General features: G+C 39.2%; 1 protein-coding gene across 1 annotated transcript; it reads right to left on the bottom strand.

The window, feature by feature from the left end:
- Positions 1-719: 719 nt before the first annotated feature.
- Positions 720-7,692, bottom strand: LOC127164488 (uncharacterized). Its single transcript, XM_051108458.1, has 2 exons — positions 7,617-7,692; positions 720-2,320 (listed from the first exon to the last, which is right to left on the bottom strand). The coding sequence occupies exon 2, from the start codon at positions 2,316-2,318 to the stop codon at positions 720-722; it is 1,599 nt and encodes a 532-aa protein (XP_050964415.1). The 5' UTR covers positions 2,319-2,320; positions 7,617-7,692.
- Positions 7,693-26,412: the final 18,720 nt, after the last annotated feature.

The following is a 26,412-nucleotide window of genomic DNA, read 5'->3' as shown; positions in this document are numbered from 1 at the left end:
GACAGAAGCTTGAAGCAGGAAAAACATGTGGTTTAAACTCTCTCCAATCTGATCACATTGACAGGCAGGAGGTGATCACGACAATTGACATTACATTTGTAAAAACAAGCAAAATAATCGAAGGGAATGGAAAAAAAATGTAATTTAGTACAGATTACTTTTTTTCAGACACTTCAACCACAGATTTCCACACATTATGTTAAAGAATTGGTCATTTATGTTTGAAACACCTTTACAGAGATGTATTTCCTACACTTTTTCGGCTAAAATGCTGAACAGAATGGGATGATGATTTTTTTTTTTTTAACCTTGTAAAAGAAATACAGTCCCTCCTGCCTGCGGACAGAGGCTCTCTTTACTTAGCAGTTTGTGTTAAAGCTTAACTCCAGCTGATGATGCAGTCACTTCATACATCATGGCAGAAATATGAACCACACTAGATATCACGAAATCTCATGAAATGAACCTGAACTCTTAACATTAGTTATGTTTGTCTGATGGGAATGGTGTTTAGATTAGGTTTGTCTGAAATCAAGTTTGGATGGCAGAGGTCTTTATTATTATTATTTGGTTTCTGGGATTCATGTGTTTTCATGGATGAAAACCATAAGGCTTTCGGTGCTTCACCAATATATTCAGTGAGATTTAGATAAAATGCAAACTTTGCAGTTTAAGAGAAGCTCAAGTCATTTCATGAAATTTGCTGACACCAGAATGCGTCATTGGTGAGAACCAACCAAACGACGCCTACTGTCCAACACTAGTATTGTCCCCTCTAAGTACTTCCTGTAGTCATCTAAACTCTCCTCACAGTTCTGGCCGTAGTATTCCTTATTACACTTACACACTGCCAGGAACATGCCTTCCACAGGAACACAGCTGCCTCTGTCATTTCCACCACAGTCCAGCTTGGAGCAGGGATCTTCTGTCATTATTTCTTCATCGCTTTTGATTAAAACAACAAACTTGCCACCCTTCACAGCTGGAGATCTCTGACACTCCCCTCTATAAATGTACGGAGTCTGAGCCGAGCTGTCTTCAGGAGAAGCACTGACTTCATAGTCTTCATCTGGTACTTCCTGTGCATTGTGGCTGTCGTGAGCTTCTCTTAAATAGGCGTGCACTGCTGTGTACGTCTGGGACACTGGCTTATTTTCCACAGTTTCACTACATTCGGCGAGTTTCTTTGCTACCTTATAACACAGAACTGACTTATCAACGCACCTGGCAATAGCTTGTGCGACCATAACTGCCTTGGTGTGAGTCCCTTTCACCTGTCTGGCGACGGCCACACTAACGCTGTCTTTTCTCACCTCAGTAAATCCTGACAAGACGTGACGGTTCATGGTCTCAATTATTTTATGACCAGATTTTTTTGTCCTAAACGCAACGACCATCCAGTCGTATCTGTCGTAATCCTTTACCAGAGACGACCAGATTTTTTTAGCGAGTTCTGAGCGCTTTTCACTTTTGTCGATGAGTTTTGTAACATCCTTTTTGACGTAGTCTATACTGCTGTTAATGCACTTCATGTAGACTTGGAACATAGCCGAAACTGCCTCGAATGAGATTTTAGCTCCCTCAGCAATCCTCGCTGCAGACTCGATGTCCTTGAGTCTATAGTAGAAGTGATTCATCATACTGCCCTTGTACATGAGTTTAATAATGAACTGGCTATATTCTCTGATAATCTTTTCATGACAGTTAACGTGTTCAGCCAGGAGATCTCCCAGGGGATTTATGAAGGTCGTTCCTTTAGCGATCAGCAACTTGTGCAAGGTCTTAGTGGCAGGCTCAAACCTTTCATAGGAACTCTTAAAGTCTTCCTTATGCCTCTCCACTTCACTGATATTTTTTGCCTGCCTAAGACTGGTCAACAGAGTTGTGTACTTACTCCATGCCACGTCAATCTTCATCTCTGGCTTGTGGTAAGCTCCACCTGCCCAGATGTTCCACGTCTGCTCTACTTGATATTGGTCAAGCTTAATATTAAGATTTACTAATTCATCCAAGAGAGTTAACATGTCTTTGTTTGTGTTTGTTAATGACACTCCCAGTCCTACCGATCTGATAACGATACTTAACGCTTTCCCACAAACTGGAATCAGTTCCACAAAAGGGCAGACTGCTGTAGTAATCTTGTCTATTTTGGCAAGAACAAACCGGCTTGTTGCTGTAAACCCGTCTTTGACTTTGTTTACTTCCTCTGGAGACATATCCTGTGGTTGTTTCGGGTCGGCGGACACGGGGCCAATCGTGGTGGAGATGAGGAGGGCAGACGACACCAAAAGCAGGAACAGAAGGCCGGCAGACGCCATGACTGACAACACACAATGTGAAACACACAAGCGTGTTAATTATGTATTTATTTCTACAGATCAACTCAAAGCAGTCGTAATGCAGCAGAAGTATGCAACTGCATGCACTCCAAAAAGTTTGGAATAATATTCACTTATATGCCATTTGCAAGCATTCACTTTATAATGAACAAATCATTTACTAAACATTAATACACATTTGTGGATGATTAGTAAGTGATATATTAACACGTCAGAATGGTTTGGTAAGTCATCTAAAAATGTTTCTGTCAGGAAATGATCATAAATCAGCTGATATATGTGATCCTGGACCACAAAACTAGTCTTAAGTAGTACAGGCATATTTGTAGCAGTAGCCAAAAATACATTGTATGGGTCAAAAGATCATGTTCCATTAAGATATTTTGTAAATTTTCCTACCGTAAATATATCAAAACGTAATTTTTGATTGGTTATATTTATTGCTAAAAACATTTGGACAATTCTAAAGGAGAAGTCCATTTCCAAAACAAAGATTCACATATAATGTACTCACTCCCTTGTCATCCAAGATGTTCATGTCTTTCTTTCTTCAGTCGTGAAGAAATTATGTTTTTTGAGGAAAACATTTCAGCATTTTTCTCCATATAATGGACTGATATGGTGCCCCGATTTTAAACTTCAAAAATGCAGTTTAAATGGGGCTTCAAACGATCCCAAATGGGGTTGTAAATGATCCGAGCTAAGAAAGTGTAACGATTGGTTGTTTCAATAAAAATAATACAATTTATATACTTTTTAATTGTCAAATGCTCTGCCTGAACTGTTTTTGTTCTGGTTCATGACAATTATCACTGTTTTACCTTTTTTGTTAAGGGTGTTTGATCTTCTTTGTATGTTCACTTTGCAAAGACTGTGTCGGTACTTCTGCAGCAATGTAGGATGATTTTGAAATTATTGAAGTTGAGGGAGAAAATACGATTGGAGTTTTTTGACATACCCTAACTGTCTTGAGTCTGAATACACAGAATTCAGGGAGAGAAAGACAAGACAAAGCGTTTGAGATTAAAAAGTATTTAAATTGTATTTTTTTTTTTTATGAAAATAACCGATTGTTTTGCTAGATAAGACACTTCTTTCTCAACTGGGATCGTTTACAACTGCATTTGGGATCATTTGAAACCACATTTAAACTGCATTTTGGAAGTTCAAAATCGGGGCACCATATCAGTCCATTGTATGGAGAAAAATGCTGAAATGTTTTCCTCAAAAAACATACACTGCCCTCCAAAAGTTTGGAAACACCCCTGGCAAAGTGTGGTTTTGGATGATATCAGCATTAATCCTTTTCATTTTTTGGTGCAAATACATTAATGTAGCAATTATAATTTTCATTTTGATTACATAATAATGGCAATTGTCATGAAGCTGGTCGGTGACCATCGTTCTGCTCACCACCAGATGTTGCTCTCACTCTTTCACATCACACAGACTGTTGCACTACACCCCGGACTACTTCTCCCATCTCCCATCACGCTCATTGTGCCAACACCTGTGGCCAATCAGGCACTCTATATAAGCCCCGGACTTTCTCCGTTACTCACGGAGTATTGTGGTGTTTTGGATTGTGGTTTATTGTATTGTGTATTGTGTATCACGTTTAGTTCCCGAGTTCCCTGTGTTTAGCTTTCTTGCCTGGTCTTCTCGTTTCGTCTGCCTCGCCGCCTGCCTTTGGACTACCTGCTCGTTTTACGGATCTCCCCTTCGCTTTGCCCCCTGGATTTTGTTCACCGATCTTCGACCCACGCTTTCTTCATGGACTATTCTTGTGCCTCGCCCCAACATACCTGTTTGCTGTTGTCTACTCTGCCTGTTTGACCATGTCTTTGTTTCACCCTACGAATAAAAACTCGCTTTTGGATCCGCTCGCCTCTCGTCATTCTCTCTACGTTACAGCAATACACATGTCAAAGTCAGACATGCCCCTTTGCCAGCTGTGATGCCTGGTTACTGGTTTTAAACCGAGGTTTTTAAAAGATTTTTGGGTCAGCACACCTTAATAGCTTCAACAATTGATTGACAATTAAGTTTAGAATACAGTGAATTTAGGCCCAGATTATGCAGAGCTGTTATAGCTGCTAATACTGGATATTTGTAAATGTAAGTTTTTTTTCTATGTATAAACTGTTTATGTAATAAAATCTGTTTTTGTAGATTGTGTTGTCATTTACCAGTACAAAATTATCACAAATTATAAAGATTCATGCCAATACTGTCCAAAACCCCACTTTTCTAGGGTGTTTCCAAACTTTTGGAGGGCAGTGTAATTTCTTAACGACTGAAGAAAGACAGACATGAACATCTTGGATGACAAGGGGGTGAGTACATTATATCATTATATATGAATCTTTGTTTTGGAAGTGGACTTCTCCGTTTTCTCAATATTTATATTTTTTGCACCCTCAGATTCCAGATTTTCAAATAGTTGTATCTCAGCCAAATGTTGTCCTATCCTAACAAACCATACATCAATGGAAATCTTATGTGTACATCTCAATTTCTAAAACTTGATACTTATGACTGGTTTTGTGGTCCAGGGTCACATATTATAAATCACTTATTTCACAAATGTGTTGCACAATCAACAAATACTACTCAACACTGAAAATTAATTCAAAAAATGACCCAACAGGCTCAAACCAACATTTTTAGAGTGTACTGAATACGTGGTTTTACCTTTTATTTCTCTTCTTTTCAGTGTGTGTTAGTCAGTGCACTGCAAGTTTGATCACAATGTGAAGTTGTGCATTACTGCATGTTGAAATTAAGTAGTGTAACCACGTTTTTTTGGCAGATTGATTATAACCACAGTTTAACCCAGCATTTTTACAGTGTATGGCTGGACAGCGCAATTATTGGTTAATTGTTACATTTATTGTAGACTTGTGGTTTTAACTGTTTTAACTTTTCCTTGCCACATTTATCATGTTTTATTGAATTGTGATGCACTTTGTAACATATGGTTTGTAAAGTGTTAAGCTGATAACAGTATTTGTACTTTTTCATTTAACACTGAAAGTAGTATTAGTGTAATACTTGTTTGTGGGTGCTTTCGGGGCTTTAATACTGAGAAAGTTTGAAGATTATTAAAATAAAACCCTCGGACACGGACAAGCTCTTTTTAAGGCTCTCCTCTCGTTTATTCCGTTCTCTTCACTCTCCTGTCACGCCCGTCAGAACAAGTCCTCACAACAATATTTAACAACACAGAATGGATACTGCTGAATTAACATTGAGTATTTGAATATAACCTCAGCATTCATTTATTCAACATAAACTCTGTAGTCACACAACTCACACGTTAAACTTAACGAATGGGTGCCATTTCTGTCCCCAGGACATTATAGGTACAAACATGCATGGAAATGAACTATAAAATCAATTTTATTATTAAGCAAAGTGTCCTGCATGTCCTGCAAATTTAAAACATATAATTTAAAAGAGTATTAAAAACTACCTATGACACTGAGAATAAAGCATTTGTACATGTCCCCGGTGTCTAACACTACATTTTAATATGAAATATGTTTAAAATCTTTAAAATCTTTGGTGAATCACTATAATTTGCTGAGTATTCTCATAATATTAGCATGTACTCCACGTGGCTAGATTATATGTATTTGCTCATTTTATCCTAAAATCTCAGTCCTGTTACTCATATGTCCTATACTTATATATAGTAACAAAGTAATAGTAGCAGTAGTGAGTAGTGCCATGTAATTTATTAATGTAAATATATTAGGCTACATCCATAGAAATCTATATAAATGTGAAAATGCACCTATGGCTGTTTCTGCATATTACATTCCTGCAAGTATGACAGAAAATGTACTTGATATTTCTGTCCTGTGGCAATAATGTATTAACTCGTATATGGAATAGCGTTTAAGTGTGATGTGCACTGTAAAATATATATATATATATATCCACAGCAAAACTGAAAAGGCATTATTTGTTAAGCGTATTATTTTTAATATCTATTTTAATCTCAAATTTTATATAATTTTATTATCTTGTCTCATAACACCGTACTCTACCTTTAAACACAACCCTCACAAAACCTCTGCAGCCCACTAGATTTAAATAGAAATATGATTTGGCCTTTTTAGCAGTGAGGTCAGCTCACTATTATACTATTATACCTATATACTAATATAATGGAGATTACTCATTCCTATTACTAAACAGTTTTTTCCTTCAAAATATAGTTAGTATACAGTATACCCTTAATTGGCACCGTCCCCTCTGTGGGATGCCTAAGTTTACTTTACCATATTACAAATAAATGCTAATCTAATCATGACAAATTATATATCGTTGGAAAGGTCTAGGATTCCTAAATAGATATTTTACCATATTTTTGTGTTACAAATTATGTAGGAAAAGTAATAGCTTAGTATATGTCAAGAGTGCACCTCAAAAATCTACATCATAACATGAGTCATGACCTTTCTCACAAAAGACTTTCTTTGTTGCCTTTTTCACACTTTAGATATCATAAGAAATTGTATATCAGCTGAAAACTTCATCCTCAAAATTCATTCTTTGAAAGCCATTTTAAAGTCAGACATTGCATTACCATGGAAAATGTACATCAAAATCATATTACAAAATGTATAAAAATTTTAGTTTGGAGAGTGCATTTTCATAACTGTCATAGGGAGTGACAGTTAAAGGGTTAAACCACTATTTTTTTTTTATTAAGTTTGGTTCATCATTTATCCCATTTTTTTAACCAATTGCATCATAGAAAATGATTGAGATTGAGGTCACCTTTATAATGAAAAAATGAGTTTGTGTACTTTAGAAAAATATACCTTGTGTAGATAAATAGTGATTTTTTTTTTTTTTTTTAACGATAAAAAATTATCTTTTTTGACCATGAAACCAACAATTTCTTTTAAATAAACACCTGCCTGTGGGGGAAATGAAGGAATTTGTTGACCAACATGCTTTTTAAAAGACACAAGAGTTTTGGTAACAGGACTGAGAAAAATGCATCCATCTTCCACTTTAAAAATGTGTCAAAAATTAAATAAAATGACCTGAGATGGACCAATACAGATTTGGAATAGTTCAATGTGTGTATCACTAGATTCAGTCCATAAAGTGTTCTGGAATGAAATGGCACCCATTCGGTTTAATGGCCCTTAAACTCTGACAGTAGTACAAGTAGAGCTCTAGAGTGGAAAATACACTACAGTTACAAAATGTGCCTACAAAATGGTGTAAAATATCAATTAAAAAAACAGAACAGACCTGAAGCTGGAGACTCGGAAGAAAGTCTGCTTGATCTGCTTGATGTAGGTTGGTAGTTTGTCGGATGTGATGCCACTTGATGAGTCTCAGAAAAAGACTCTGAGCTCTGAAGCACAGGACCAGTTGTTTTATAGGAAATTCATTGGCCACACCTCTCAGCACCTGAATTACTCTTCATTTTTGGGTTGGCAGAAAAAAGGAGCTTCACTATCAGAAATAGAACATGCAAAACAGGAACTGTTATGTGATATTTACTTAATTTTTGCCTGACACATGGCACTGCTGTGGCCTGCCTGTGACCCATATCTGGCAAACAGAAGCAAAGTGCCATCATTCCACTTAATATGGTCCTTTGGGTCATCATGCCTTAAAGCAGGGGTGTCAAAAGTCCGGCCCGTGGATGAATTTCAAATGACCCACAGCTTGTATTATATGTGGCCCGCCAAACATAATTGTAAAAAATATGCAATTTCACAATGTCAGTGCAAGGTGACAACACTAGATATTTGACCAGATGTAGGCTACATCATGTAGCAGTAAAACGCAGCGATAACAATTTAATAACATATGCGCTGCCATGTCTTTACCACGCAAGAATTCCTAAACGCACCAAAAACGGGAGAGCACAACTTGTGAACCGCACCGGTGCCGCACGGACCGTTATTAGTTCTGCATAAAGACAATATGTTTTCAACATAATAATAATAAATGTCTTTTGAGCAGCAAATCAGAATATTACAATGATTTCTGAAGGATCATGTGACTGGAGTAATAAAGCTAAAAATTAAGCTTTGAAATGACAGGAATAAATTACATTTTAAAATATATTCAAATAGAAAACCGTTATTTTAAATAATAATAAAAAATTAAACATTTTACTGTTTTTGCTGTACTTTGCATCAAATAAATAAAGGCTTGGTGAGCAGAAGAGACTTCTTCATTAAAAATCTTACTGTTCAAAAACTTTTGACTGGTATAGGCCAATTGAATGTAACATAATAAGAGTAACTGAGAAGCATCCGGCCCCCCGGTGTGTCCAGGACATCCAATCCAGCTCCCTTTTAAAAAAGTTTGGACACCCCTGCCTTATAGGGATAGTTCACCCAAATATGAAAATTCTGTCATTACTCACCCTCATGTCGTTCCAAACCCGTAAGACCTTCGTTCATCTTTGGAACACAAATTAAGATATTTTTGATGAAATCTGAGAGCTTTCTGACCCTGCATAGATGGCAACGCAACTACCACGTTCAAGGCCCAGAAAGGTAGTAAAGACATTGTTAAAATAGTCTGTGTGAGATCAATCGACAATAATGTTATGAAGCTACAAGAATATTTTTTGTGCACAAAAATGATTTCTTCTGTTTCAGGTCAGTCTCCACAGCATCTAACGACTGTTTACACTTATTACAAAGAAAATACTGCTGTTTTCACTTATTGTAAATTGCAGCTAATGTAAGTGACCTACAAGTGAATAATGATTAAGTGATAATCTAAAGCTGTTCTGCCAGTTAGCAAACTTAAATAGTTAAATAACTGGTTTCCAAAGAGACCATATGTGAAACGTCACCAGCAGCTCAAAGTTTCACTCATGTTTATTTGAATAACTTTTGGGCTAGAAACAAAACCCATTTTCCTTCTGATTTATTGGCTCAAGAAAATTTAAATGTAGTTTCATAATTTGTTTTTTTTTTTCTTTTTTTTTGTTTGAATTTTTGAAAATCCATTAATGAAAACTAAATAAGATAGTCTTCAGTCCATGCCAAAGAAAGTTTTGGAATTCAAGTTGGTTAGTCAAAACCTTCTCAGCTAAGGACCATCTTAAACCAGCACCAAAACATACCTACCAGCATATGCTGTTTTTTTCACCAGAGATGGTTTGTCCAAAAATCAAAAGACCGGTATCTTTACATTCAGTGCAATACACCGAGCCGAGTATTAAAGGCTATATATTAAACGCTCATTATGGTATATATTTAATTCAATTGACATAAATCTACGATCGGGGGCAGGTCTAGTGATTTTTTATTTATTTATTTTTTAATATGTGGCACAAATGACATCAGTGATTCAGCTGCTAATTTTGTACTTTTATTTCCATACTGTATGTCAGTAACAGAGCAATCATTAAAGCAGTCATATCACCAACACATGACTGATAGCAACCCTGTAGACGTCAACGTATTTCAGCCCAGCGTTCAATTGCTAATTCAAAAACAGTGTTTGAGAAGCGATAGCTGAATGTTCAGGGAACGGTCTTTATGGAAATTCCAGGATTTGCTTAGTCCAAGTGCACGACCACAGGCGGCCTCAAACAAATGAACACACTCTCTTACACTCTCACATCCTCTCACGCTCATCTCCCACTGCCAGAAGCAGCTTAATGATGTAACACCATATGAAATGTGGAATGTAAAAAGATGTACTGTACTTCTGAGTGCTTCCACTCAAAATAGACATTTGTAAAAAGATGTAATAAACTAGATGAGTAATGTTTGTAAACAAACTTAAAGTTGACTTGAAAAAGCCTAGCCTGAAAGTTTGAAAAAGTTTTAAATGTTTAATGGTTTTCAGTTTGAAATCATTTTCAGTTTAAAATAGTTTGAAAGATTAAAGTCTCAATGTTTTGAAGGCAATGCAGTCTATTAGAAAAACAGATAGATAGGGTGTTGCTATGTGGTTGCTAGAATACTCAGGGTGGTTGCTAAGGTGTTGCTATAAGGTTGCTAGGGTAAAAAGATTGGTTGCTAGGGTACCCTGGATGGTTGCTAAGGTGTTGCTATGTGGTTGCTTAGTTACTCTGGGTGGTTGTTAGAGTGTTGCTATGTGGTTGTTAGGGTATCCAGGGTGGTTACTAGGGTATCTGGGTTGGTTGCTAAGGTACCCTGGGAGGTTGCTATGGTGTCGTTATGTGGTTGCTAGGGTGTTGTTATGCAGTTGATAAGGTATTCTGGATCATTTCTAGGGCGTTGCTATGTGGTTGTTAGGTACTCAGGGTGGTTGTTAGAGTGCTACTAGCATGTTACCATGAATAACAAGCTACTAGCATGTTTTTAGCATGATTAGCATGTTCTTCGCATGTTTCTAACATGTTTAGCATGTTACTAACATGTTGCTAGCATGTTTCTAGCTTGATTTGCAAGTTACTAGCTATTTCTGGCATAATTATCAAGTTACTAACATGATCCAAGCATGGTTAGTGTGTTACTAGCATGATTCTAACATGGTTAGTGTTGTGGCAAAATAAAAACGACTCGAATCGCTCAACAGACAAACTCAGTTGTCTTTCATAAGTTTAGGTACATCCCTGATAGCACACGTACATCTCAGAGACGTCTATTTGACGTCTGCATTTACATCTGTAAGACATCTGCAAGACGTAGTTTGCTCATCTGCAATACGTCTATTGGACATTTCCTATTAGATGTCAAATAGACATCTATTAGATGTCTTTAAGATGTTTATGATTTAGAATGTATGTAAAACTGACATCTTACAGATGTCTGCCAGACGTTTGTACACAGCGGATGCTTTCCAGATCAAGAGATCTTTAACAGACATCTTGCAGACGTACGTGTGCTATCTGGGATGTTTCTAGGAAGATTAGCATGTTACTAACATTCCTCATTTTTTCCCAGTAGGGAGTTATTAAGCCGTAATACACCATAATACACATTTACAGCTAGAGAATTATATGGATACTGTACAGTTATTGTTAGAAGTCATTTTCAAAATGTTCTCCACATATAGAGCTTGTCACCCAGCGATAAGAATGTTTCTAGCATGACCAGCATGTTACTAACATGATTCTAACATGGTTAACAAGTTACTAGCATAATTCTGGCATGATTAGCATGTTACCAGCATGTTGCTAACATGATTGGCAAGTTAGTAGCATGTTTTTAGCATGATTAGCATGCTACTAGCAAGTTATTTGTATGATTCTAACATGTTACTAGCATGTTGCTAGTATGATTAGCAAGTTACTAGCATGATTCTACCACGTTACTAACATGTTTCTAACATGATTAGCATATTACTAACATGTTTCAAGCATGATTAGCATGGTTAGCATGTTACTAGCATGTTTATAGCATGATTAGCATGCTACTAGCCTGATTCTAGCATAATTAGCAGGTTATTAGCACGATTATAACATGTTACTAGCATGTTGCAAGCATGATTAGCAAGTTACTAGCATGATTCTAGGATGTTACTAACATGTTTCTAGCATGTTTAGCATGTTTAAACAACTGAAAAGCAGCTGATTCAGCTAACACCAACCTAGGCTGGTTGTCTAGTCTAGGGAGTTTTTAATGCATAATGGTCAGTGCTTGAAGAGGAAAAAAGAAGTGCTGGTGCTCCACACCCCAATTGACCCCTCAATTAATAAGTACTTTTTAATTGTCATAATTCACAATCATTGTATAATGCCACCATCAATAAATCACTAATTAAACATGTTTTCAATACAAATAAGCAAGTCCTGACTGTTAATATATTGATCCATTCAGAATCACTTCACCTCTGACCACACTTCTGGCCTTTTTTCCCTCAAAATTAACTCATTAGTTTTGAGTTAAATTGAGTTATAAAGTTCAAATAAGGAGATATAAACTTGCATTTGCAAGAAAAAAAAGCCAGAATTGTGAGATAAAATAAATTAAATGTTAATAGTAATAGGTTTAAATAATATTTCATGCTGTAACTGTAGGGCTAGTACAATACATCCCCTATGAATAGCATATGTAAATTTTATGTAGACCTATTGTTTAAATCAAACGTATGCTTTAAAAGTAGAGTAATCATAGCAGTTTTTATCCATAGTATGTCTGTTTAAATGTCTGTGTTTAGCTTCCAATGGCATCTTTGATGACAGTATTCTATAAAAATTATTTGCATTCTGATTTGGACATCAAAAGGCACAAAATATATATATTTTTTCCTCTTATTTCATGTATTTTACCTCTTTACCTCCATTTGTCACCAGTGTTTTTCTGCAACCACTATGTGCAGCTGCAAGTGACGTAACTGACATCTACTCTAAATTGGTCTATAGGATAAAAGTATGTTGGCCTTTTTAAGCCAACTTAATGATCTGTGGGGTATTTTGAGCTGAATCTTCACAGGCACATTCTGGGGACACCTGAGACTCGCATGAAATCTTGTGAAAAGGGGCATAATAGGTGCCCTTTAAAATCATTGTTATATACTTAATTTGAGTGTTTTTTAGATATATTAATAGTACCTACAGAAAAAAGGTACCAAAGTTGTCCCTGGGGCAGCACCTTTTTTAAAAGCTACACCTTTGTACCTTATTTACCCCTAAGGGTTGTATACAAGTTGTGTAATGGCATTAGCACATTTGAGAAGGTACTGCACCAGTTACAGCTTTTGTACCTTTTTTCTGAGAGTGTATTAAGTCAACCCTTGAAAATTGATTTGAACTAACCAGCTAATAATTTTATTAAGAGTATAGACTCTCATCACTCTCAAGCTGTTACAAAACATTTATGAGTTTCTTTCAACAGTAGAGCACAAGAGAATATATTTTGAAAAAGGGATGTGACATAATTGGATCTATACATTATGGTTGCAAAACGGTCAGTGAATGTGGATTGGCAGCTTAGGAGAACCATTTCCAGTCTGTTTTGTTTAAAAATATTTGGGAAATGTAAAATTAAGTTGTGTGACTCCCTTTACACTTGCTTTACTTTTGGAAGTTACCAAAACGTCTTCTCCAAAACGTCTGTTTCAGCTGGGGACCCAAAGATAACTGCAAAACTTTCGAGTGGTGACCATAAAGTAAAGCAGTTTAGGCAAATGTCTTTGGAGTCAGGTGAAAAACGTTGCATGGCAACAAAGGGGTTTCAGGGAACTGTTTTTCATGCGTTTTGTGCATGACTGGTGCTAAACGTGGATAAAATCTCCATAGCTGCTAGTCTACAAAACCATATTGTCTGCAGTTTTGCAGTCAGTACTCATAACATACAGATCCAAATATGACTGTTGACAAAAAAAGGTTGTCTTTTTAATAATTAACTTCAGTGCAGTTTATATTGTATGGTGATTTTATTTTATAAAATAGCACATTTAACTGGCAGGAGAATTTCTTCTTATCAATCTGTTTCTTTCTCTGTTAGGATGTAACTGACAAGTCAGACCCCAGTGGGAATCCTTTGCTTTGATCCACAAAGTCCTCATCTTAAAACCTTTCAGAGTGGGCATCGTCTTGGAAGGGAGTTTAGTGATGGAACTGGTCAACCAGCCTCAGGCCTTCTGTGTTCTTTTAAGACTCACTTATGCATCTGGAAAACATTTTTTCACTTCATTCAGCAGGTTTATTTCAATCTAGAAAAAGGTGAGTTTGTCCTCCACAAGGCATCTGAATGTTTGATTCTTTTTTTTCTAGAATAATTATCAATCTTCTTATATCACTGCACTGTAAAAAGGCTCAAGGTTAAATATCCAACAAGGCTAAAGATCCAAAATATCTAAACTAAATATATGGTGTATGTATGACAGTCTATATTGCAAAATAAGACTAAATTCAAAGCAGGTTAAATGGTACTTTAGATGTTCTTCAGTGAAATCTTATACGAACCAATGTCTCACTTGTTTTGATATTTATTATAAACACCGCTAATATCTCACAAAGTTTGATTCTACAAACAGTGTTTTTTTTTTGTTTTTTTTAAGTGAATTCAACCTAAGTTCTAACAGTACCTGAGTTTCTAACAATTTCATTTATTTGAATCTATCCTACCTGGTCTCATGACAAAAACGTACCTGGGGCGAGACACGAAATATGTACCAATACGTACATATCACTGCAGTTTCCAAAAGAATTGAACACTACAGGCAGTGAAACTCAGACACCGTTTATTCCTTTTCACACAAAGTATGATTTACAGAGTTTGATAAAGCGTAATTTTCGCACAATTACTTGAAGAATATTGTATTATGACTTAAAAACAATTTGATTCAATTTGAAAACACTGATTCAAGAGCAAGGACCACACCTGAACCAAATATGATAATGAATAGTTTATTTCTCAGAATGTTAGGGAAGAGTAGGAAGAGAATGAAAAGGTAAGGGGATAGGCAGATGGTCAGGTTGATCTGGGCATCCGTTATTAAATAAAACATATTGCATCCGTGTTTTAGAGTCACTCAGTGGACATTTCTTTTTTAAACTGCCACGAAACATGCAGTAAGGTACGTAAAAAACGGTGCCGCAAAAAAGTATCCAGAGGTATGTTTTTTTTATGAGACTGGGTTTTTTTTATGAGACTGGTCAACTTCCCTCTCACTTGAAATATAAAAGTAAAAGGTTAAAACTTAAGTCTCTGATATCAGCTAATAAAACCGAATGGTATCTCTTACATTCTAGAGGATATGCATATGAACATGGAAAAAAGCTGAATGACTTTTTGTCACAAAGCAACGACTAGGATCCAAATGCAAGTGAAGATAGTTTATTTGCCACAGAGAAACAAACAGATGATCAGCGATCCTAAATAGTCCGTGCTCGTCAGGTCCGAAAGACCGTATTCCGGACAGCCGGTAACACGAGTCCGAGCAGAGCCGAAGCACAACACAGCAATATCACAAAAAATACAGCACACGAACTGACAAAAGACCGTGAACGAGCAACCCAGATAAAGGCAACGTAATGAGCAACAGGTGAACAGCTGATTAGGAAGTGGGTTACCAGACGCAGCAGACAACCCTGCAAAAACACACACACCCACAAACACAGATACAGGAATGAGCACCCGGACCCATGAACCGTGACAGTACCCCTCCTCCTAAGAGCGCCTCTCGGCGCTCCCAGGATAACTTACCTGGCGATTGTAAACATCGATAAGAGAGTGATCTAATATGTCTCTCGCAGGCACCCAACTTCTTTCCTCCGGTCCGTAACCTTCCCAGTCCACCAAGTACTAAAACCCTCGTCCCCTCCGTCTCGAGTCCAAAATACGCTTTACCGAATAAACAGGTTCCCCATCTACGAGGCGCGACGGTGGGGGAACCGGGACAGGCGGATTAATAGCGGAATGAAAAACGGGCTTTAATTTAGAAACATGAAAGACGGGATGAATTCTCCTGTACGCTGGAGGAAGTTTGAGGCGGACTGCCACCGGACTAATGATCTTGGTGACAGTAAACGGGCCAATGAATTTGGAAGCAAGTTTATTACAAACGGTGCGGAGAGGAATGTTCTTAGAAGAAAGCCACACTTTTTGACCAACCACGTAGATGGGAGGCTTCGACCGGTGGCAATCGGCCTGAGCCTTGGTGCATGCCCCCACCTGGAGGTGAGTCTGTCTGGCTCTGTTCCAGGTGCGGCGGCACCTCTGGACAAAAGCGTGAGCGGAGGGAACCGCGACTTCGGATTCCGTACTGGGAAAAACAGGTGGCTGATACCCTAAACTACATTCAAACGGAGACAGGCCCGTAGCCGATACTGGTAAAGAGTTATGTGCGTACTCAACCCATGACAGTTGCTGGCTCCATGAGGTCGGATTCGGTGAAACCAAACATCGTAACATACTAAATCCATTTTAAATCCTGGTTGGCTCTCTCTGTCTGACCATTACTCTGGGGATGGAACCCAGAAGAAAGACTAACCGTCGCCCCTAATGGGTGACAAAATTCCTTCCAGAATTAGGAAACAAACTGAGGCCCCCTGTCAGAGACCACGTCCGTCGGGAGGCCATGAATGCGAAAAACGTGGTCAACGACAGCAAGCGCCGTTTCTCTAGCAGATGGTAATTTGGGCAGAGGAATGAAATGAGTCACCTTCGAGAACCGGTCCACCACGGTCAAAACCACTGTGTTGCCCTGAGAGGGCGGAAGCCCCGTAACAAAATCTAGCGACATATGGGAATAGGGTCTCGAAGGAACTAACAGCGGTTGGAGGAGTCCAGCAGAGGGTCGATTGGAAGTCTTAGAAACAGCGCAGACAGAGCAAGCCAAAACAAAAAGCCGTATGTCACGAGCCATAGACGGCCACCAGAATCGCTGTCTTATGAGAAAAGTAGAGCGACTCACCCCAGGATGACAAGCCAGCTTGGAAGAATGACCCCATCGAATGACGTCGGACCGTAAACTCTCCGGTACAAACAAATGACCCGGTGGGCATCCGGGCGGGGGCGTTACCCCTTCAGAGGCTGTGCGAACCTTTGATTCGATCTCCCAAGCCACCACAGAGATGACCACCTTCTGTGGTAAAATGGGCTCGGGAGAAGATGAGCGCAGGGGTGCACCCTGTCATCCGAGGAAGAACGCTGGGACAAGACCGCACCAACTCCCTCCTCTGAGGCGTCAACCTCCACCACGAACTGACGTGACGGGTCAGGTGCGATAAGGATCGGGGCTGAAACAAAGCAGTCCTTTAGTCTGGTAAACCCAACATCAGCTGCATTAGACCACCTGAACGCAGTCTTGGTGGACGTCAAGGCAGTCAGAGGAGAAGCTAGCTGGCTGAAATTGCGAATAAAATGCCGGTAAAAATTGGCAAATCCCAGAAACCTCTGCAGGGCCTTACGGGAATCTGGAATTGGCCAATCCACCACAGCCTTAACTTTATCAGGGTCCATGCGCACTCCCTCGGCCGACACGATGTATCCCAAAAAGGGAACCGACTGTGTGTGGAAAACGCATTTCTCCGCCTTGACATAAAGCCCATTCTCTAGCAACCTCTGAAGCAATCGTCTGACGTGCTGAACATGTTCCTGGAGAGAGTGAGAAAAAATCAATATGTCATCCAGGTAGACATAAATGAACTGATCGAGCATATCTCTCAACACGTCATTAACGAGGGCCTGAAAGACCGCGGGGGCGTTGGAGAGGCCAAAGGGAAGGACAAGATATTCAAAGTGCCCCCTGGGGGTATTAAAAGCGGTCTTCCATTCATCCCCCTCTCTTATGTGGACCAAATGATAAGCGTTACAGAGATCCAATTTCGTGAAAAACGATGCCCCCTGCAGACGCTCGAAGGCAGAAGACATCAGCGGCAAAGGATAGGTATTCTTAACCGTGATGCTGTTCAGCCCCCCGATGGTCGATGCAAGGACGCAGGGAACCGTCTTTCTTTTTAACGAAATAGAACCCCGCGCCCACCGGGGAAGAAGAGGGGCGGATGATCTTGGCAGATAGAGAATCAGAAATATATTTCTCCATGGCCTCCCTCTCTGGGGTGGAAAGTGAGTATAACCTGCCTTTAGGCGGAGATGTACCTGGCAATAAATCTATAGCACAGTTGTAGGGACGATGCGGAGGAAGAGAAGCAGCTCGAGACTTACTAAACACCCCCCCTCAGGTCGAGGTACTCAACGGGCACGTTTGACAGGTCCAAATACTCATCCTGAAAAACAGAATGAGAGACAGAAGAACAGGCAGATAATAGACAAGAAGCGTGACACTCATCACTCCAGGCAAGGACTGAATCATGACCCCAGCTAATGTGGGGCTTGTGTAGGGTCAGCCAAGAATGACCGAGAACTACAGGAACAGAAGGAGAGTTAGTCAGAAGAAACGTAATATTCTCAGTGTGATTGCCCGAGGTGACCAGTCTTATCATTCCTGTGGTGTGAGTGACAGGAGATAATGACTGACCGCTGAGAGCAATGACTGAAATAGAATTCTTAAGGACAAATACAGGCACCTTAAGTTTATGAGCCAGATTAAAATCCAAAAAATTACCCTCAGCTCCCGAGTCTATGAGGGCTTCACAGCTGTATGTGTCCGAGTCCCACAGAATCTTAATCGGGAGGTGGGTAGGATCGCGGGAGGTTTTCTCCATAGCGAACCTGCCCGCCAGTAACCTCCTACTTACCGGCGGGCTCCGGCTTTTACTGGACACTGGGCCACCATATGTCCAGCCTCCCCGCAATACAGACACAATCCACGGCTTCTGCGTCTCTCCCTCTCTCTCGGAGAGAGACGGGATCGGCCCATCTGCATAGGCTCCGAATCCGAAACCTCAACAGGCGCTTCAGTGGGGTTAAAAGTAGAATGGTCCAGGTGATACGTAGCCGAAAGAAAAGGTGTGTGCCGACTCCTCCGCCGTAACCTAGCGTCCACGCAGATAGCCAAATCGATGAGCTCATCCAAAGAGGTGGGTAAATCTAGGGCGTAGATTTCGTTCTGTATGTGGGGCGCCAGTCCGTGCAAGAACATGTCCCACTGCGCCTCAGTGTTCCATTTGCACTCCGCTACCAGAGTGCGGAACTCAACAGAATAGTCAGTAACTGTCTGGTGAGCCTGGCGTAACTCTGCCAAAATACGTGCCGCCTCTCTCCCCGAGGCCGCTCGATCAAAGACTTTTCTCAGTTCACCTAAAAAAGCCTGGAATGACGAAACACACTGGTGCTTGTTGTCCCAGACCGCAGTGCCCCAGAGGGTGGCCCGTCCAGAAAGTAACGTGATAGCGAAGGCTATTTTAGATTCCTCGGTGGGAAATGAAGAGGGCTGAAGAGAAAAGTACAGAGAGCATTTAGTCAAAAAGGCACAGCACAATTGGGGCTCACCGAAGTAAACAGTGGGAGAGGGCAACTGAGGCTCCGTGGAGTGGATGGTAGATGTCTCTGGAACAACAGGTGGACTGGGCGCAGTGGGCTGTTGAGTAGGCTCCATCTGGAGGCGCTGAAGCTGGGAGGTCAATTCAGTGACTTGCGACACTAGTGCTTGAACGGCGCGGCCCGTGCCGACTATCTGTTCCTCTTGTTGAGTCAATCTTGCGTTACTATTTTCTAAAAGACAGCCGGTAACAAGAGTCCGAGCAGAGTCGAAGCACAGCACAGCAATATCACTAAAAAATCAGAGGAGAGGACAGGCAGAAGTGAGTGAACACAAAACGAACTGACAAAAGACCGTGAACGAGCAACCCAGATAAAGGCAACGTAATGAGCAACAGGTGAACAGCTGATTAGGAAACGGGTTGCCAGACGCAGCAGACAACCCTGCAAAAACACACACACGCACAAACACAGACACAGGAATGAGCATCCGGACTCATGAACCGTGACACTTTTAGCTTATCATTAAATTTTTTTTTCTTTACCTCCAGTTTGTAACAGCTCTACGGACGGTCAGTGTAATTAGAATATTAACAGCTTCAAGCACTTATTGTCAGTATTATATTCTTCTGAAATCCTGAATCAATTTCTATATACTGTTTTATTTAACAGTTTGGTTTAAAGACACACCACCTATATATAAATTGTGCAGCTTGGACAACACATAATGTACTCACCCCGTTCACATCTAAGATGTTCATGTCTTTCTTTCTTTTTTTTTTTCAGAGAAAAACATTTCAGGATTTATCTCATATAATGGACTTCTATGATGCCTGTGAGTGCAATTCAAACACCAAAATCAACTCAAAGGAAACCAAAAGACAACCAGGTGGTCATGTGTCTCCTCTATGCATTTTATTAGTTCCTAGACTGTACATTAGCATACTTTAATATTGCTAATTAGTTTACCACAGTCCTGTGCAGTTTATAAACCATCAAATGAGGTCAAACAGCTGGTGCAGATGTGAGTCAGAGGTGCAGGTGACACCTGTGATCCCTAGTCCTCAGTCAGCATATTTATATATTTATAATTTACCAGAGAGGCGCTAGCATACAGATGGCATTTAGGAATAGAAATAACTTTGTTGTGTGTCACACAATATCCAGCAGGTGGTGCATGGAACAACATTCTGTAGTTGAACAGCCAGCAGCCATATAATCTGTTTGAAATCAGCATTTAATAAAGAAAATTTTCATTTCAATATTAGTTACCAGTAAACCTTAATGTTAAGAACCATCTATTAATGAGTTAAAAACTTTAATAACCTGTGAAAGTGCACCTTAATGTAAAGTGAACAACTGTGAAACAATTATTAATGAGTTATGAACATCAATAACCTGTGAAAGTGAACCTTAAAGTGGACACACTAATCATTTATTTATTAATTACTAATGCACACACAGAAGACAGTATTTTTTCCCCTGGTGAAAAGAATTTTCTCAAAAATAAGAAACACTTCACTTAATATCTAAACATTCAACAGGATTGTGTGAGTGCTGTGGACACGGTGAATCTGTTGAGCATGTGATTATTAACTGTAGGAAGTATGAAAAAGAGAGAGACGAACTATGGAGGGTAGAGGGGTAAAGAATTAACATTAAAAATATATTTGATTCAGATATAAGTCATAATATTGTCGCTGCATTGCTTCAATACTTAGAATATACATAGAATATAATATAGAATACAAAATAAGGTAATATTTGGGAAAAAATAAAGGTATGATTGTGCAACCCTGGTGAAAAAGACAGCATATGCTGGTAGGTATGTTTTGATCCTGCTAGTCCTTTGCTGGTTTATGCTGATCCTTAGCAGGTCAAAGACCAGCATAAACCAGCAAAGGACCAGCTTAAACCATACCAGCATATGCTGTTTTTTTCACCAGGGAAGTTGTATGTTCACGGACAGATGTGGAAGTATGAGATTAAAGGAATTGCAGAGTTGTGTTAGGTTTATTTATGTGAGTGTTGGAGGGGATGCTTCTCTATCTATAGGCTGCATGATGCAGGTGCAAGCAGAGGAGCTGAACACGCAGCACTGCTTGGGCTTCTGACTTTGCTGCTGCCAGGAACGAGAAGGGACTTGGAATAGGAAAAGGTTTTTCTGCTCCAAGTCTCCAGTAGATGGCAGTAATGCACTGATAAATGCGGTATTCCATGAAAGAAAGAAGAAGAGAAAAGTACACAGTAACACAAATTTGACTGAAGAAATAAAGGAGAAAGGGATCAAAAAATAAAATGAACCCTCAAATATGGAAGGAAAAGGAACAAGAGGGTGGCATATTAGATGTAGAATTTAGTTTATATGAACTAAAAAAGGAACTTATGGGGGTCAAACAAACGTCACCAGGACGAGATGATATCTGCTATAAAATGATTAAACATCTATCAGAAAATTATTTAACTGTTATATTGAGTCTGTATATCAAAGTATGGGAATCAGGGAGGTTACCAGTTGAATGGAAGCATGGGATTATAGTTCCAATAACAAAACCTGGTAAGGACCCTTCACAATCAACAAGTTATAGACCAATAGCACTGACGTCAAATTTATGCAAGATAATGGAACGTATGGTTATGAACAGACTGGTATATGTGCTAGAGAAGGAGAATCTTTTGTCATCTTACCAAAGTGGTTTTAGAAAAGGAAGGAACACTATGGATTCTGTTTTACATCTGGAAAATGAGATAAGAAATGTGCAAGTAAATAAAGAAGTAGTGATTGGAGTGTTTTTTGATGTTGAAACAGCATATGATATGATGTGGAAAGGGAGTCTACTAATTTAACTAGAAGAAATGAAAGTAAAGGGAAGAATGTAAAATTGGATAATGAATTTTTTATGTAAGAGAACTATTCAAGTGAGAGTGGGAGCTGCACTATCCTCTGTATATGAAATAGAGAATGGTACACCTCAGGGGAGTGTTTGTAGCCCAATTCTTTTGAACATAATGATTAACAATATTTTTAATCAAATTGATATGGGTATAGGGACCCAGATAGCACACGTACGTCTGCAAGATGTCTGTTAAAGATCTCTTGATCTGGAAAGCATCCGCTGTTTACAAACGTCTGGCAGACATCTGTAAGATGTCAGTTTTACATACATTCTAAATCATAAACATCTTAAAGACATCTAATAGATGTCTATTTGACATCTAATAGGAAACGTCCAATAGACGTATTGCAGATGAGCAAACTACGTCTTGCAGATGTCTTACAGATGTAAATGCAGACGTCAAATAGACGTCTCTGAGATGTACGTGTGCTATCAGGGGAGGTCTTTATATGCTGATGACGGAGCACTGTGGAAAATGGGATGTAATGTGAAGTATGTGGAAAAATGTATACAGCCAGCTGTGGGAAAAGTAGAAAATTGGGCTAATGAATGGAGATTCCGTTTTTCAGTAAACAAAACCCAAGTGATATGTCTTACAAGGAAAAAAACAAATCCAAAAATAATTTAAATATATAGGCAACAGTTGGAGCAAGTCACAGTTTCAATATTTTTGGGAATCTGGATGGACGCAAAACTGAATTTTAATACTCATATCCAAGAAGCAGAGATGGGGACTCGAGTTTGAGACTCGGACTCCAGTGCGACTTAAGTCGCACACACAGTGACTTCAGACTCGACTTGAGACTCGTCCTCGAAAGACTTGAGACTCGACTCGGACTCGAGCTGCGGGACTCGTGAACAATGTTTATTTTTAGGAAACAACTGATGAGCTCGCTGTTATTCCCCTCCCTCCGTTACCTATAACCTGCCCATGTAACACGCGACCTGTATCTGCTGCGCGCGGGCGCGGCCACACATTTTTTATTTTTTTATTTTAGGCGCGGCCGCCACACATGAGAGGACAACGAACAAACATGTCGACTGCTGTGCCATTCATCGTTAGCTTTGGATTTTAAAACTTCAAACAAGACGGCCCAAACAGAAGAAGTGCTCAATGCAAAATATGTGATATGAGGATAAAAGATTCAGTATAGACCGCGTCATTGATTATACTAGAGCTTTGTGATATCGCGAACTAAGCTTTTACTAATTTTAAGGGAGTTTGTAAATGAGATACTGATTTAATACAGCAGTTAAATAAACAAGATGTTATTATTAAGTGACTTTCATTGTCTGACTGTAACACTATTGCCTGATTTTGCTCCATTTCGTCGTCAAAAGTAGTGTGAAACAAGTCACAACTGAGCCGCTGCGCATCTCCATTCAAACACAGCGGTGTTTCGTTTATGAATGAACTCGTTTTTAAAACGAATCTAGTGAAATGATTCAATTTCCCATTCATAAAGACAGTCACTCTTTATTCCTAAATGAAGCAGCAGTTCGAACGAATCAAATGAATGATATGATTCAGTAATTAAATCAGTCTCTTGCCGCCACCTGCTGGCAGTTATTCAAATCATTTAACATTTCTGTATTAAAACAATTTGATTTAAAACATTAATCTCAACAATGAATTTAGGAATATGATTGCACTTCTGCCACCTCTGAGCCCCATTAAAAATATGAAAAGGTAAAAACAAAAGTTAAATTCCCTTGTAAATCACTTTAAGGAGTCAAATATCACCTCATAATGGGAAGGGAAATTTTTTTATCAGATTTTTGGATTATTGTTTAGAATGTGCTCCTAAAATTTGGATTGTGCTACTAATTTTTTTAAATTAGGAGCACAATGTGATGTTTGACCATATTTGGTCTTTCTTAATTTTTGGTCTGTACTGTACTGTGTGTTCATGCTACAAGGCAAAATACAGATATTAACTTAAAAGTAAAGCATTCTTGGTGTTTTTGTCATGTTGCAATAGCCTGTTTACACTGATTATATACCAAAATCAAAGCTGATACTGTATGCTAATAGATAAAGGAGTCATTATAACATATTACATGCTTTGAGTTCCTTATATATAGCTATGCAGTGTTGGATGGGTCGCTGTATGTGATGCAACACTTAGTATAACCAGAGACTTAATATAATAAAGAGACTTGAGACTTGACTTGGACTCTAGCTCAGAGACTTGAGACTTGACTTGGACGCTAGCTTAAAGACTTGACTTGGACTCTAGTTCAGAGACTTGAGACTTGACTTGGACTCTAGCTCAGAGACTTGAGACTTGACTTGGACTCTAGCTCAGAGACTTGTGAGCATCTCTGCCAAGAAGTGACAGATAAATGCAAAAAGGTGATCAATGTGATGCGATGCTTGGCAGGATTAGATTGGGGAGCCTGTCGCCAATCCTTTAAAAGCATTTACTGTGCACTAATCAGAGCAACTATGGATTATGGATGTATGGTTTACAGCTCGGCATCTAAATCCTAACTTAAACTAGACAGTATTCAATCGCAAGCTTTGAGAATATGCTGTGGAGCAATGAAAACATCATCAAATAAAGCTGTGCAAGTAGAAATGAGTGAGTTGCCACTAGAGTTACGAAGATTAAAATTAAGGATGAGATATTGGGTTAGTGTTAAAGGACATTTAGGTGAACATCCAGTAAAAAGTGTATTGAGGGAATGTTGGGGATATGAGCAAGAAAAATTGATAAGTTTTGGTTGCATTGTAAACAAGGAAGCCCAGAGTATAGGAATCAATAACATTAGTATAGCACCTACAGTAGTAGTGTCAGCCATTCCGCCTTGGTTTTTTCACATGCCTCTAATCAATGTACAATTACTCAGTAGGAAAAATAATAAAGAAATGAACAAGTTAGAAAGCTCAGAAGTACAGGACTATATTGAAAAAACATATCAAAGTGAAATTCAAATATACACAGATGGATCAAAGGATCCGGAATCAGGCATAACGGCAGCAGCAATTTATATTCCTCTCTTCAAAGTTGAAATATTAAAGAGATTATCAAACAATTTATCTGTTTTTTCATCAGAGTTAATAGAAATATCTCTGGCATTACAATGGATAGAGGAAGTACAGACGAAGAGAAATGTTATATGCACAGACTCATTAGCAACCTTAGTTTGATTAGTGGAACATCACCAGCTAGACAAGATATTGTATATGAAGTGTTACAAAACTTGTTCAGGTTAAGACAAAGTGGACTAATAGTTGAATTTCTGTGGATTCCATCACACATATAAGTTAAAGGAAATGAGAAGGCAGATCATCTGGCTAAATGGCTTTAAAAAAGTCAGAAATTGAAGTAAAGGTTACATTAAGCAAATCAGAAGTTAAAAGTATGACAGCATGCGAAGTAAGGAAAATATGGCAAAAGGAATGGGAATGTGAATCAACTGGGAGACATTTATACAAGATACAAGAAAAAGCTGGAAAAATTAGGAAAAGTGTTGGAAATTGGAAGGAAGATGCAATGATCACTAGAATGCATATAGGGCATTGTTTCTTAGATAAATCATATAGAATAGGAAAACATGAAAATGGAAAATGCGACAAGTGTGGACAGGATGAAAATACTGAACATGTAATAATGGAGTGTGATGCTTACGGATGTAACACGGACACTGAGGCGGCGTTTGAATCCAATTGCAGAAGTTTATTATAAATGACAGTACACATAAACGTGGAAACGGGCAGAGGGTCAATAGCCAGAAAAGCAGTCCAACAGCATACAACACATAAACGTAATCCAAGCAGCAGAGAGATAAAGCAGGCAGTGGGTCAAATACCGTGAAGTCAGTCCAGAAACAGCAAACAATCCAATAGGGGTAATCCGAAAACTCAATAGTCCATAAACAAAGCAAGGTAGCAACAGGTAATCCAACAGAGTAAATATACGCTTGGTAAGGCAGGTTAAACTGGCAATACTTCGAGTGTGTGAGCACATGGTGAGTCCTTAAATACTGCCAAACAGGAAGTAGCAGTAGAAGCAGCAGAGGGAGCATGCAGGCAGTACTGGGGTGAGGGCTCCCTCTGCTGGCTTGGCGTTACAGAATCCCCCCCCCTAGGAGCGACTCCTGGCGCTCAAACAACAGTCCAGGTGGGTGGGGGAACAGAGGCAAAACAGGGGGTGGGATGGAGGGCCAGGTCCATGTAGAGCAGGTGGGCCTAGATCGTGGAGCAGGGACAGACAGTGAAGCACTGGAGGACCTGGATCGTGGAGCAGGGACAGACAGTGAAGCACTGGAGGACCTGGACCATGGAGCAGTGGCAGACAGTGAAGCACCGGAGGACCTGGACCATGGAGCAATGGCAGACAGTGAAGCACTGGAGGACCTGGGCCATGG

This window comes from Labeo rohita, chromosome 4 (genome assembly GCF_022985175.1).
Source record: "Labeo rohita strain BAU-BD-2019 chromosome 4, IGBB_LRoh.1.0, whole genome shotgun sequence".
Classification (NCBI taxonomy): domain Eukaryota; kingdom Metazoa; phylum Chordata; class Actinopteri; order Cypriniformes; family Cyprinidae; genus Labeo; species Labeo rohita.
The sequence above is the reverse complement of the archived record's forward strand: the minus strand, read 5'-3'. Positions and strand labels throughout refer to the sequence as shown.